Raw genomic sequence first — 14,919 nt, forward strand, 5'->3', positions numbered from 1 at the left:
ATTCATCCCACAATGGGGAAATTCCTCTGGTGCAGCAGTTGTGGTTGGTAATAGCAGGTGTGATGGTCTAGTCAAATGATAACCAGTTATCCACATTGCTTGAAGCCACATTAAATGTTTTTCTGTAAAACCAAGCTACGGCATGTTTAATTATTAAATAAATACACTATTTGGTGTAAGATATATCAGGTCTTACAGGCAGCTCAGTCACATAGTTCCTCTTTACTAAACTAAAATGTCACAAATGAGCAAAAAGATCAAACCCATACAGTACCTCGTTTTTGAATTTACACACTTGACATTATGGAGGTATTAAATTGTAATCATTCCCCAGTGTTAATGTATGAAATGTACGATCACTAAGACTCTTAACTGGCATGTTATTTCTTTATTTAACCAGGTGAGTCAGTTGAGAACCAGTTCTCATTTACAATGACGACCTGACAAAGAGGAAACAAAAAAACAAATACAATACACAAAACACAGCTATAAACAATGACATGTAAAAACAAACAAAAAACTAAAAACAAGTACAGTGATCATGAGTTAGTGACTGAATTAAATATTCAAAGGAAGAAAGCGATATAAATGAACTAAGCTTAAGAGTAACTGAAAGGAAAACTGAAAAGAGCATCGACCAAAGGACGTACGGACTTTAGGAATGCAGAAATTAAAGAATCGGCTAGAGTGCAGATTACGACTTGTATTATTGACATTAAGAAGGGACAAGGGAGTTTTAGTGGATTAGTTTCATGAATTAGTGGGAGATCACTGCCTGGTTTTAGTCAGCTGTGAGCTTGATTTATCAGCAATTTCACAATGTAAAACAATACCACTGTACCATTCTAGATGCTGCATAATTCTGATGGTTATTAGACTGCTGTTTTATTGTTTTGATGACCGAGACAATCGTCCTCCTGGTAGTTGACCTCAGTCACAGAGCTTCTGGTCCCAGGATCAGTGTTCTGCAGTTCCTTTCTTGACAGGTATTCAACAATGCCAGCTCCAATTGAGTCTCCTAACACATTGGTGGTGGTTCTGATGCGATCCCTGTCCCAGTAAACAGTGTACCACAAGTTATAGACATTTAGAAGTCTTTCCAATAAACTGATTTTATAAAGAGAATGTGTTGAAGCTGTTCTGGCAGAACATGTGGTAGCTGTTGTATTGCTATTAGAACATTTCATAGTGTATTCTCTTACACTAGGCCTGCATTATGTATTAGTAACCTTTTACGAGAGTGCGCTCTGCTGGAGATGTGGCAAATGTGACATTTAGTCAAGACTTACAGGAACCAATCCACAGCAACGATGAGTGATATGTCCTCGGTGGGCAGTCCTACAGATGTCAATACCATCACCATGGTTACAAGACCAGCTTGAGGAATGGCTGCTGCTCCAATGCTGGCAGCTGTCGCTGTGATACTGGAATTTTTTATATTTTAACAGTAAGAAACAGATCTAGACTTTTTTGTGTTATAGTTTTGCAACCAAAAAACTTTAGATCAAAATTATTGTGTACTGTTATGTTAATTTCTTGGTTAGTGTTACCCGATGGTAAGGATTTGTCCAAAGTTCAGGGCCATGTCATTAACTTGGGCTATGAAAATGGCAGCCACTGCTTCATACAGAGCTGTACCATCCATGTTTATGGTGGTTCCCACTGGCAAGACAAGGCGTGTTACACGTTTGTCCACATGGTTGTTCTCCTCCAGGCAATGGAAGGTGATGGGAAGGGTAGCAGAACTACAATAAATAAATAAATAAATAAATAAATAAATAAATAAAAATACTTAATATAGTTAATGTTCCAGCTGACAAAACACATCTTGTAGACCATATTTGCCAATTGGTTAGTGCTCCTAGAAATAAAGAGTTTGTGAATGACATACTGCAGAAAACAGACAAGTTATTTTATTGTAGAAGATGATAGCCATGGTCTCATCCTGCTTATTTTGCATGGTAGAGAAAATACCTAAAAATACTGATAAGCACTTGGGTAGAATCAAATTTAATTATATTTGTAGTTGCAAAACTAAAACCTTTTAAAAAAATTCAAGAGTGATCAAATATAAAATCAAAAACATTTATAAATCAATTATTTTACATAATTAATCCGTTACGGGGGGTTCCACACCGGTTCAGGTTCCACTTAGAGGCGGGGGTACCAGGTCCGGCCCATTATCCACTCGAGTAGTGGATAGAAAACCGAACAGGCATATTAGTGCTTCACTATTATGTACTTTCTAATACTCCATAAACACTAAAAAATAACGTCCTATTTTCTCTATAAATCTGGAGCTCCACAGCATGTTATTAAGGTACCTTGAGGATGTTCCAAATGCTGTAATCAAAGCCTGAAGCAGACCAGAGATGAAAATGAAAGGGTTCCTCCGTGTCCCCAGATAGAAAAGTAGAGGCAAAACAATGACGCTGTGGATGAACAGACCGGCGATGACACACACCATGTACATTCCCAACTGTCCTCCAACCTCTAAAAGGTCTTTCATTTCTAATATCTTCCCAGCAATTAGAAAGAGGATGCCAACAGGAGCATACCTGAGAATGTGTGAAGTGAAATATCAGAAAATATATGCCCAGCCAGTTAATACTCATCAAAGCATAATTTACAGACTTACATCATTTTATTTGTGTGTGTGTTAAAGGCTATGAATGCAAATAGAACCAACAAACAGTAACTGATCCAAACAGAATCAATTAATTACAGAATATAGGCTGACACTCACCACATAATGATTGCTACTAAGCTCATTATGGCATCATTGAGGCAGTTAAAAAAATTCTTCAGTGGCTGGCCCTGCTGTTTCAATTTCCCAATTACCAAGCCAAAGAGCAATGAGAACACCACAAGACCTAGAGTATTCATTCCATCAGCGGATCCTGAGACTGGAATCATCTCCTCCACTGTCTCCTGGTTGGTCTGCGGGACACTTTCATTCACCATAACAGTGATGTTCTTTGTCCAAACGATTTTCTTGTAATGTGTTTTGTACTAGAACAGATAAATTAAGATAAACATTTAAGGTAAAGGCAAACTATATTGAAAAGAAGCATCATACAGTATATATAATATTTAAGCACTCTTTATATACCTGTTTAAAGCAGGCTTCCACTAAATTAGAAGGGACCATATTTCTGTAAGAAAAAAATACATATAACAGTATAAGTGTCATAACAATTATTCTTCCAACAACATACCATATATATATATATATATATATATATATATATATATATATATATATATATATATATATATATATATATATATATATGTGTGTGTCTCTCTTTACCTAATTAGATCAAGAAATGCATCAGTAGTTGTTACCGACTCAGCCCCGGCACTAGACTTTGGAGTCTCTCTTTTGCCTGTTCCAGGTCTTATGCTGGTCACCAAGACAATACCAATAAATACAGCAATAAGAGTTGTCACGATATAATAAATGATAGCCCGCAATCCCATCTTTCCAGTGGCTTTAGTATCCAACTGTGAAATACCTGTTAAAATAATAGAAAAATTTCTCATTGTTATATAATAATAGGAGCAACAGATCAGCCAGAAGAATGTTACTGAGGTTAATGACCTATGCAGGCCACTCAAGTTATTCCACACCAATTCTGACAAACCATTTCATCAAGGACCATGTTTTGTACATGTGTTGATGCTGGAACAGGTTTGGACCTCTTAGGTCTAGTTCAAGAAATGTTAGACAACAGTTTAAGACCCACATAATGTTATATGATAGTTGTAGTCAGATATGATAGTCAGGTGTCCACATATTTTTGGCCTATATAATTTAGATATGATTCCACTCGACTCTTACTTGACATTTACAGTTTCTACTTGACTTTTTCCACATACCTGAAACAAGACTGGACACAATGAGTGGAAGGACGATCATCCGTAACATCCTCATCAGTATTTCCCCAGGGAAGGATAAATACTTTATTTCTTTCAATGATAAGTTATAAGGTCGCACAGTAAATCCCAAAATGACTCCTAAACAGTAAAGAATTGTTACTCAAGAAGTTTTAACAAGCTGCCACTTGATAATTATTGGTCACTGACTTTCTAAAACACTAGGACAAATACAGTACTCTAGGAATAACTTTCTTTTCAAAAACTGTCATCAAAATAGTATTGTTTTGGTAAACATTACCTACTACAACTGCTCCTACAGTGAAGAGCACATAAGAGTTGCGAAGCAGGAATGCCTTGATGTAATGTTGATTGATGGAGCACATCCTGACTTGATGTCTTCTCATTTTTAATCAGCTCAAAAACTCCAAGGAGGCAGGTTTCATGAGATAGTGATCAAAAGGCAAAAGATACAGAAGACCCTTAGAGAATATTACCTTTAAATGGCTCACTCAACAATACACCTAGAATCAGAATTAGAATCAAGCATACTTGGCGATAAAGCTCCTGATTCTGATTATAATTTTTGCTTTTTGCATGTGCTCTTGTTCGGTTGGTTCTCTTACCATTAACATGACTACAAAAAAAATTGCTGTTATGAAAACAACCCACACAATTTTTTACACAAATTAGAAAAAGCATTTTAATTATTTTCAGTATGAGTGATCATCCTCTCTAAGTCTCATTCATGTGTGATTTGCAGCGCATGTTGATCAACTCAGTTCCCATGACAGCATTTCAGAGAGTTTAGCTGCAAAATGTCTGTTAGCCCATTTAGGGAGAGTTATAAATACTAACCTGTGTGGTTCTAACACTGCAAAAGGGTACCTTACAGTATGTTTCACGTGGGGCTGAAGTCTGGACCAAGATTGTCAAGTCCAAGACCGTGGTTAAGGCCAAGTAGAGACAGAGTCCAGTCTAGTCAAAATCAGTCCCTTTTCAAGACCAGGTCATTACATTTCATGAAAGCCCGACCAAACTACAAATTGTCTTGAGAATTAACCAGATTCCTCTCAACATCATGCTGTACAATAGAATTAGGCATATAATGTAGTTTCCACTAGTGGTTTTACAAGGGAATTCCTAGGACCAAGACAAATTCAAGCACAAATAAATGAATAAATCCAAGACAAGTTAAAATACAGATAACATCTCAAAAATAGACTCAAGTACAAGAATGGACTCAAGTCCTACAGCACCGGTATCAGAGGTAATCAAACATTTTAAAAAGATGAACTATTGTTAAGAATGTCAATAAAAAGCCAACTAATGGGAAAAGAAGGGTGGAAAGGAGGGAATCTCCAGGAGAGATACATTCTGCAGCTGGCATGCTTGGAACATAGAAATGTGCCTAAATCTATTACGCTAAACCCTTTACAGATCTTTTAGAAACTATTGTCTATGACAGGCAACTCATCCCTGGAAACCTGACTGATGCCTTCTTCTATGTCTCTAATTTCCATGTGAATTTAATTTGATGTATTTTTTAAATAATATAATATATTTTCTACTTTTTTGCCTAGTCAATGTACATAAGATTGTCTTATATCTTGTGCAGCTGATTATATCACACTAATGGCTCTGACAGTAGTGTCTAGAGTAAACTATATCTAATTAAAAAAACTGATGGTGAACTATCTACATTATCTAAGACTTTACTATATTTGATATGATGACGCTTGAGGAGATGTGCATGTACCATTTATGGTCTCCATAGTTCTTTGTAATAGTCAATACTATTAAAAAGCTACCATGTAAGTGATAAGAAGAACCAACTAGCTCATAACACCTTGCTTTTCACACATTGTCTAACATTTCAGTTTGCTGTTTTGCACAATTCTTGACATTATCTCAGGGACTCAGGTTGTAATCAGTATTGAGTCCCATCATACCATCATGTTGTTTTATACTTTTCTAAAGGAGCACTCTGTTGTTTGATTTCAGGTCACCAAATGACCTGCCAGCATTTAGAATTTCTGGGAAAAGAACTGGATTATTTATTATCATGTCTTGCACAGAACAAAATTCTGTCCATGTCCAGCTGTGTAATCGGATTTTTGATGTTTGAAAGATTGTGTAAACTTCTAGAAGCAGATGTTGGTTTTTTATGCTCTGTGTATTTCAACAAAGTGTGTGAAAGAAGAGCTCTTAATAGACTAACACAGACATATACGTCGCTCTGGATAACTGCCAAATGCTGTAAATGTAAATGTAAATATATAATGTCACAGTAAGGCAATAGTGGTAGGAGGGGCTAAAACTTTACACTGAGTGTTTTAAAAAGATTCCATGATATTCTTCATTATACTCAACCAGCTTATGTTTTAGTAAATCTATCAATGTAAGGTTTTGCTTCACTATGGTTTTCAACTTGTCTTACACGAATAGCCAAGGATGGTATTCAACTTTTTGCATCCTGTTTTTTGGCATCTTTAAATGCTTTAAATGCTGAGCTGTACCTCTATCCACCAATGGTTACAGTTGTTTAAGGAACATTTGGTACATTTGGTTCAGGCCAGCATGTTTTCTCATTCCCCCTGTTTTTTTTTCTTTCTTTTTGTTTTATGCGCTGGATTCTGTTTTCCATCAATATCTTTTCCTTCAATTTCTTATGACTGTGGAAGATGCTGCTATTGTGACTGTCCTTTTCTGATTAAGGAGTCAGATGTATGGCTTTTAAACCAGGTCAGTACTCAGTTTGCACTGGTGATGATTATTCAGGCTGAATCAAGAGTTCATTCTGAATTCATGCACATTAAGGCTAATTTATACACACTGAATTGCTGTTTAAGTGCTCTCAGTTCATCTAAAGTGCACAATGTGTTGTGTTCAGTGTTATTTTTAAACATCTGGAACCATAATATCCAAAAATCAACAACAATAATAATCATAATCGTATGTATAAATCTTTAGTTGCAAATGTTTTATATTAAATCCAACTCAGCACAAACCAGCTTCACCATGTCCACTCATGATTTTAGGCAGTTGCTGTTGCTTGCCGTCTATGAAGAAATAAAACTATAATTCATAGACGTGTTTTCTCAGAAATCTTACGACTGTTGCCAAACTACAACATACATGTGCTGATAAACATGGAACAGTCTGTCGTCTCCGCAGACCTGACCATCAGAAGGTCCTTCCTCAGTCCCCTTGACCACATGCTGGGCAACACTGAGTAAAAGTTGCCCCTTAGCATTGGCCAAGAATAACAAACACCTATAATGCTAAATATAAATAGTAAACCACAAACCAGTCACAAATAAGTAAAAAACAAAACAAAACAAAAAACAGTTTGTATCACTGTCCCTGGTCTCAGTGCTGGATCTATGCAGTAGGGATGTGAGCCAATACAAGTACTTTATTGTGAGTGAACAACTATTGCATATCTAAAGAGATATAAATACAGATTTGAATAGGAAGCGCAGTATTCTCTGTTTTAGAAAGGTTCACAGGTTCAGATCTGTTAGCTGATCCTTTGTGATGTGGCAAAAGGCTTGCTTGTGCAGTCAAATATGAAGCTTGGAGAAAATGGTTAGGGTTAGGGTTAGACCACATTCATTAACATCTATCCAGGACCTAGATTTGACTATCCAGTAACTAGATTTGACTAGATTTGACTTGGAATTATGCCATTTTTGACCTCTTCATTCAAGGTGAAAATAGTTAAGCAGATAAACATCCATCCACCTATCTATCCATCTAAATACTTTGTTGCATATCCTACACAGGGTAGCAGTAAACCTGAAGCCCATCCCAGGAGACTCAGGATATAAGGTAGGAGACTCATGGCAGGGCAAAATCACATCTTGCGCACACTCACACACAACAGTCAATTTAGAAATGCTAATCAGTCTACAACACACATCTTTGGACTAGGGGAGGAAACCGGAGAACCCAGAGGAAACCCCTGAAGCACAGGGAGAACATGCACACATGGCACAGGACCTTCATTTCCGGAGGTTTGAGGCAAAAATGCCAACCACTAAACTGTGCCAACCTTCACACCTCTCATACACATGAAAAAGTGTTATACAACTGTCTGTGTTTGCTGTTATGACACAGACAAGCATTTATTTCAACAGTTTTGTGACGTGTCTAAAATGAACGCTCTGTGTCGTTGCTATCTAGTGCTGTCTAACATATTAAAGTCTTGTTTGATTTTACTCAACTCAATCACAGACAGTTGTAACTACTGCCATCTGGTGGCAATTTACATTGTACCATGAGCTGCTTTTAATTTCATGTAACAGAACATTTTTACATACTTCATTCTTTTGCAACCACTTCCTTTATTTTTTTATTTTTTTCAGCCTGATGAAGATATGCAGTATTTAAAGCTGCTAATTCACTGTTAATTTCCCTTAAATTCTTTAGATTTAATGGTTTTATATTGGGTGGCTACCAAATGTACTTAAAACTCTATCAGCTGTGATTATGCTATGCGTCTTTTTCTAATGTCTGTTGTTAGCTGTTCCACGTGTCACTACTAGTATTTCAGTGCATCTGTATCTCTGCATGTCATGTGTTCATTTAATATGCAGGACACGCATATGGTTGCTATATGCTGCTTTATCATTTAACCTTTTATGAGGCTCCTTTAGTTTAAGGCTGAAACAAAATCCATGCTAACAAAATTTTTCATGTGGGATTTCTTAAAAGAGTAAGATTTACCCAACTGATTTGGCCAAAGATATGAGTAGGCTGTCTAATCTATAAAATATAATATCTATAAATCTGTAGCGATCGTGTGTGATTGTGCCCTGCAATGGGTTTCTTCTTTTTTTGCAAATTTGTTTGTTTCAAGACAAACCTGAATAAACATGATTATTTTATTTCTAGAATTAATTAAGTCATCCAAAAGCAGCTAATCAAATTAAATAGTTTCAAATAAATCAAATAATTGTGTTTAATTGACTTAATTAGACCCAGACTCTGCCATCACTGTTGAACTCTAAACATCACTTAAATAGCAATGTGAAGCAGCAATTTCTAAGGCTCTGTGTTTTCAGTGAACCACTCTGAAAGCCGTTATCTACAAATGTGAAGCATACATTGAACTTGATTAGGTAATTAATCCACATTAACGTCTAAGGAACAGTGGGCCTCATTTTCCATGGATAAGTTCAGCATTCATGATTCCATGATTTGAAGAGAGATTGGGCTCATTTGGCAATAAAAACACAGAGGACCTCCAAGAATTTTAGATAATGTTCTGTGCAATCGAAAGTGGAACTTTTTTCTAAATCGTGGCTCTTGTTACATCTGGGGTACAGCTAGGAGAGCATTCCACAATAACAACATCATACTGACAGTCAGAGTGGTGTGAATGTGATACGCTTTGTTGTTTTAGAGAATACCTTGGAAGAGAATGTGTGGTTATCAGTCTGTAAACTGAGATGGCAGCACATTAAACATTTGGTTGCACTTGATGATATAAATGGCACAAGCAGTTATTAAGCTTAAGAATACAGTTGCTTTAATCCATGGGTGATGTACACAGTAAATTTGCAAGAGTAAAATTTACTCAAATTGAAGAAAGTTTTACTCTCTTCCATATAACATTTGGTCCCTCTCTAAAAAGTGATATTACTCTTTCAAGTGATATTTGACTCCATTTAGTGTTTTTCCAAATTAACTCTTGTACTATTTATTTTACACAGTATTTTACACTGAGCTATTTGAAATTGACTCTGCTACTTTTTAACTCTATTCAGAGGTACTTTGACTTTACTCTGCAACAATCCCCTTCCCCTCCAGAGTTGTTTATCATCAATTCTAAGTGACCTATAAAGAATTTACTCTATTCAAAGTTATTCTTATGAATTACACCATTCATGTTTACCCATTAAAAGGACATAAAATGAAAAACTTGCTTTTCAGTCTTAAAAGAAAATTGAACAAACTATATTTTCTTATATCACAAATTTTATTTTTCAAGCTTATTTTGAAAAAATAATAATGAAAACAATTATTCTGAGATGACAAACAGGATGAATTACATGTAACTATATGGTACAATAAATAAATCAGAATCACAACCATAAGACATCAGAATGTCAAACAGTTTGTGGTGCAAAATATCCTTCACATCCAAAACACAAGGTGCTTCTACGGTATGTGCAACTTTGTAAGCATGAATATGTTCAACTAAACAAACAGTTTTCAGTGCAGTTGTTATTAAAAGGACATGTTCATCTTTGACAACAATATTCTGGATTACATGAAATACAGGCATGTCTTTATCTTTAGAATTCTCACATACCAAGCCTGGTATATCCTGGAATCGTGGGAAAATTGATAGAATATCAGTTGACTCTTTAGGGTCATGAAGCAGCTTCTGGCGATAGGCCAGTGTTAACCTCATCTTTTCCTTTACCACTGCCTCGTCAGCTGTATGCTTCATCAAGCAATTGCTTCCTGACACTGAAGTTCATCATTTAACAAACTATCTCCTTTGCAGAGATACCTTTCAGCAGTTGGCCCTCCTGAAATGGTTTAAGACAATATAACCACATTTGTAATTCTTTTTTATTTTTAAAGCACAACACGTTAACATCAAAGAAGATAAATGACAGAAAATAACATGGAAAACATTAATATATATCCCAGAATGACATTTAAATTTGCCAACTGTTATAGATTATGAAAAACATGTTCACATTCAAAAAGAAAAGCAATTATATTTTGTAGAGATACTATAACAGGTGACCTCATTCTCACTATAGAACAAAAGAATACTTCAAATACTGTACAAGTCACAAATGTTAAGATGAGTAAAATAAAATAATGCAAAAGTTACATATTCATTTTAAAAAAATTATAAAATGTTGATTGCATCAGTTGCACTGATTAAACATCAAATCTTGCACCCACCTGTTTGTGATTGCCGTGGGCGTTTCATCCGACCCTCCGATGCTCTCCATGCCAAAAATCCACTTTCATCTTCTGCATTGTAATAATGCTCCTATGACCTCAAAGTTATACATTACTAGACTAAGAAAATAAATACCACTTCAATTATACTGTAAATAATATGTATTTTGCAAGATGCAGTAAATCCTCCTTCTGTAAATCAAATAGTTTGAGAGGCAACAGCTACTAACATAGTAGCCAAGTTTGCTCCTGGGGTCAGCCAAATTTGGGAAGAGGGAGATGATTCCCTTTGCATATTGTTCCTTCAAGTGTTGGGAAGGCCTTGTTCTACACACAAACATAAACCAATTACAACCCTTAACATCAGAAACATTAATTTACAAGGTACTGTATAAACAACCTACCCATGTTCATTTGTCAAATGTGCTACCAAGATTTTCACCATGTCACGTCTTCGGCTATCTGACAGACTTTTAGTGCGAGCGTATTCATTTGCAATCTTTTCACCTCCAGGGCTGGTCTTTAGGATATTTTTGATCATCTAAAAGAGGGGATGATATAATATTGAGCAAAGATGAGAAAATAACAACTGGCAACTGTATATAGTTCCAAATATCTTTAATATTGAAGTAATTCTATATAGATGTAATTCAGAGACAAGATTGGTGATCCTTACTTGAGCAAGATGTTCCTCTGCTTGATTTTTTTAGGAGGACTTCTAATCAAAATTGCTGTGTCGTCAGCCTCTGATGTGCCTTCGGTATCTCCTACTGAGCTTAAGCTTAAAGAATCTTCAATATAAACCATACCTATAGTCTGATTATCTGTTCATACTATTTTTATATCTTGTTATAAGCTATTGAGAATTAGTACAATAGACACATTAGTCTATGCAAAAATAAATTGGTGAATATTGCTGAAAATAAACACAAAAATGTACAAGCATGTAAAACAATTTACCCTCAGAACATTCTTTGCCTGGGATCAAAATTTCTAGTACACCAAGGTCTGGTCGTGTCAGCAGGTATTCAAATGCTTCCTCATCAACCTCTGTCTTTGAGTCATCAAAGACTTTCACATCCATTGTAGGAAGATCAAATTTCTTGCAAACTGAAGGATGACAAACCATTGTGCAAATTAACAAAAACCAGCAATGACAGGAAGTTAGTGTTATTTTTATACCCCATAAGATACAACCATAAACTTAGTTTTATGCTATTAAAATTTTTAGAAGGAAAAGTATTAATGATATTAACAATGTTAAAGTTTCTCCTCTTACCACATTCCAAAAACGTTTGAAACGTAAAAGATTTTGAAGAAAAAAATATATTTTTTTGCTATCTTTGAACTTCACTCTGACAACGTTGTTGGTTTGCATCCTGAAGGAAGCAAAAAGACGAACACAAGGCAATAATGAAGATGACATTCAACATGAATTATTTTTTCTTCGCTGGTGTGTTTAATTTGTAATAACTGTTCAACAGTTTATGCATGGTGCTAGCATGCTAGCCCTATTCAGGCCATTTTTCTCATGGATGTCTGAAAATATAATCCTAATGGCGACTCAGTGATAAAACTCATGCATTCAGATGGCGATTTAATCACGATTTAGGAGTGGGTTTTGTACGATTAAACGTGTCCATATATAAAAAAAAGCGCAAGGTCATTGCACGGTGTTCCACAATAATGGCAAAATCGCACATTTGCCAAGGAGTATGCAAATTCAGTGTGAGCGCCCTAACACTCGCAAAAAATATTCTTTAATCAATGTCAAAAGCCCAACAACGAGCTTGTGAATGAAAGGGTACAATATTCTGGATTCAGATGCCAAAAAAAATAACGAATAGCTCCTGTAAATATTGATAATATCTTACGTTACCGTGAGAAATTAGAGTCCGAATAGGGCTAATGCACATCAAAATGGCCTCCAGCAATCCAGTTAAGGCTGTTAACTCTTTACCGAGTCAAGTACATGTGGTGCACAAACATTTAATAAACAGTTTGCAATTTCACCGGTGTCATTTAACGTTCGTTACATTTGTAATCTATATATTAACTATTTGCTTTCAAGATTAGTCGGACTTCTAAATTAAGCAAAGTTCTAAAATTAAAATTCATCCGGATATTGATATACAAAACAGAGGCTCAAAACTAAAATAAATAATTATACTTAAAAATGTAGTTACTTACATCTCATAGAAATGCGCCTTCTGATTCCACAATCTGCAATGACCGTGTACAGTAATGGCGAATAAATTAAACTTTGTGAGGAGACAATGGGGAGGAGTCTGTAATTACTCTGTAATTTTGCTCTCACTCTACTGACACATTTTACTCTGTACACTCAAAATAGAGCAAAAACTACTATTTTTGAGGAAAAGAATATTGTATATCGGAAAAATTACTCTGCCAATTTTCCTGTGTAGGTCTTGCATAGCATTTTTCCTTCAATAAATAGGATAATTTAAAGGCATTGTTTTGTGTTTGCCAGAGTTCTCCTTGTCAGAATGGATTCAGAACCATTTTCAGTGACAAATATACAAAAATAGATGAAATCTGGAGGGGCAAATACTTTTTTCCACAAGACTGGACAGAGAAAGTTGTCTAAAATTTGTCGGTGTAATATAATAGAATTAGTCAGAATTTGTTCTCGAATATCCACATAAACACATCATCAACACATTTGTTTTTACCACATAATTTTGAATTAGAGATATTTCCAAGCCACCAGAAGAATGATGTGATTATAATCCATTAGGAGGGATAAGTGGTCTGAGGAGTTCCATCTTTGTGGCAAATATTTTTTCAGGTATCTTTCATATCAGCTTGGTAACTAAGAATTTAACTTAAGTTGCTATTTAACTAACATGCCTGATTTATATTGCTTTAGCAATCCTATATACATTAAATTACAACATTTACATCAGGAAACTTGCTAGCTAAAGCTAGATAGATAGGCCACTTTATAGTAAACATGTTTTGCTACAGTAGCTATCTAGCTTACAAGGAAGTGTATTGCATTTGTATAGACAGCACACAAGCTTTCAGTGCTAAAATGACAATGTTGTAATAAAAACACACTTTCCCAGTTTAAATGTAGATTAAAAACTCATTTCTTTAGTCAGGCGTATACATAATACATCCCATAATATTGTGCTGTATTACAGCAGTACTCATCTAGTACTTTCTAATATTACTGTATGTACAGCAGCTACTGTACGTTAATCCCCCTCCACTGCTTCTCTCTTTCTACCCATCCAGAGGCATCCAGAAATTGTACCAGCTCCAACTGTCTTCCGTACGATGAAGATTTTGGACCTCCACTGAGATGAGCCCAACCATGTGAGGATCCTGAGGCATCTAGAGATCTTCCAGCTCCATTAGACTCTGAGATACTAAAGAGGAGATGCCAACTGCATGTGGTTTTTTGCATCAATACAACATTTGTCAGACTGTATATTTATAATCACACCCTCCAGTGTTACCCACATGAGGATGGGTTCCCCTTTGAGTCTGGTTCCTCTCAAGTTTTCTTCTTTCCATTCAAGGGAGTTTTTCCTTCCTACTGCTGCCTGAGTCACCTCAGACTTGCTCATTGGGACTAAATACATACACATTTACATATATCTAATATTAATCTTGAATTTTGTATTATATTAATCTTTATATTATTCTTTATAATAACCTTTTGTTCTATGTTTTTGTTCTGTAAAGCTGCTTTGAGACAACGTCAATTGTACAAAGTGCTATGCAAATAAACTTGAATTGAATTGAATTAAAACATAAATATAAATATAGTGTACACAATAGTGTAAATCTTTGAACATGCCCACAAACAAAGCTGTACAAATCAACAGGTTTGTATGCCTGCAATTAGCATATTCGTTTAAGCATCTCTTAGCATCATTTAGCCATTGCCGACATGTCAAGTAAAAATAATACTTTTTTATTTAGCAGTAATGCATACTAATACTTGCACAACTGTATAGTCCAGTTCCTAAATATAATAGATTCTTCTTGCTAGAACCAATTAGCTTCAGGTTGTGGTTTATACTCTAAATTATACATATAGCCTATATTTAAAAACAAATAAGCAGCACACTTTAC

At 35.4% G+C, this 14,919-nt stretch overlaps 1 protein-coding gene and 1 long non-coding RNA gene across 2 annotated transcripts; both read right to left on the reverse strand.

Moving 5' to 3' along the window:
- Positions 1–872: 872 nt before the first annotated feature.
- On the reverse strand, positions 873–4,286 carry LOC132853168 (excitatory amino acid transporter 1-like). The gene is made up of 9 exons (XM_060880699.1): positions 4,181–4,286; positions 3,883–4,020; positions 3,314–3,518; positions 3,113–3,155; positions 2,747–3,012; positions 2,325–2,558; positions 1,551–1,745; positions 1,290–1,424; positions 873–1,050 (listed from the first exon to the last, which is right to left on the reverse strand). The coding sequence occupies exons 1-9, from the start codon at positions 4,284–4,286 to the stop codon at positions 873–875; spliced, it is 1,500 nt and encodes a 499-aa protein (XP_060736682.1).
- A 5,679-nt stretch (positions 4,287–9,965) lies between these two features.
- LOC132841842 (uncharacterized) lies at positions 9,966–13,042 on the reverse strand. The gene is made up of 7 exons (XR_009647972.1): positions 13,003–13,042; positions 12,092–12,191; positions 11,773–11,922; positions 11,489–11,603; positions 11,217–11,353; positions 10,813–11,139; positions 9,966–10,424 (listed from the first exon to the last, which is right to left on the reverse strand). It is a non-coding gene; the product is annotated as an uncharacterized LOC132841842 (long non-coding RNA).
- Positions 13,043–14,919: the final 1,877 nt, after the last annotated feature.

This window comes from Tachysurus vachellii, chromosome 1 (genome assembly GCF_030014155.1).
Source record: "Tachysurus vachellii isolate PV-2020 chromosome 1, HZAU_Pvac_v1, whole genome shotgun sequence".
NCBI classification, from domain to species: Eukaryota; Metazoa; Chordata; class Actinopteri; order Siluriformes; family Bagridae; genus Tachysurus; species Tachysurus vachellii.

Excerpts from the sequence above, each read along its gene's own strand:
- LOC132853168 (XM_060880699.1), bottom strand. The coding sequence starts at position 4,286 with ATGAGAAGACATCAAGTCAGGATGTGCTCCATCAATCAACATTACATC. Across the intron at positions 3,519-3,882 it reads TGTGTCCAGTCTTGTTTCAG|GTATTTCACAGTTGGATACT; the intron begins GTATGTGGAAAA and ends TTATTTTAACAG. Across the intron at positions 1,425-1,550 it reads GGACAAATCCTTACCATCGG|TATCACAGCGACAGCTGCCA; the intron begins GTAACACTAACC and ends AAAAAATTCCAG.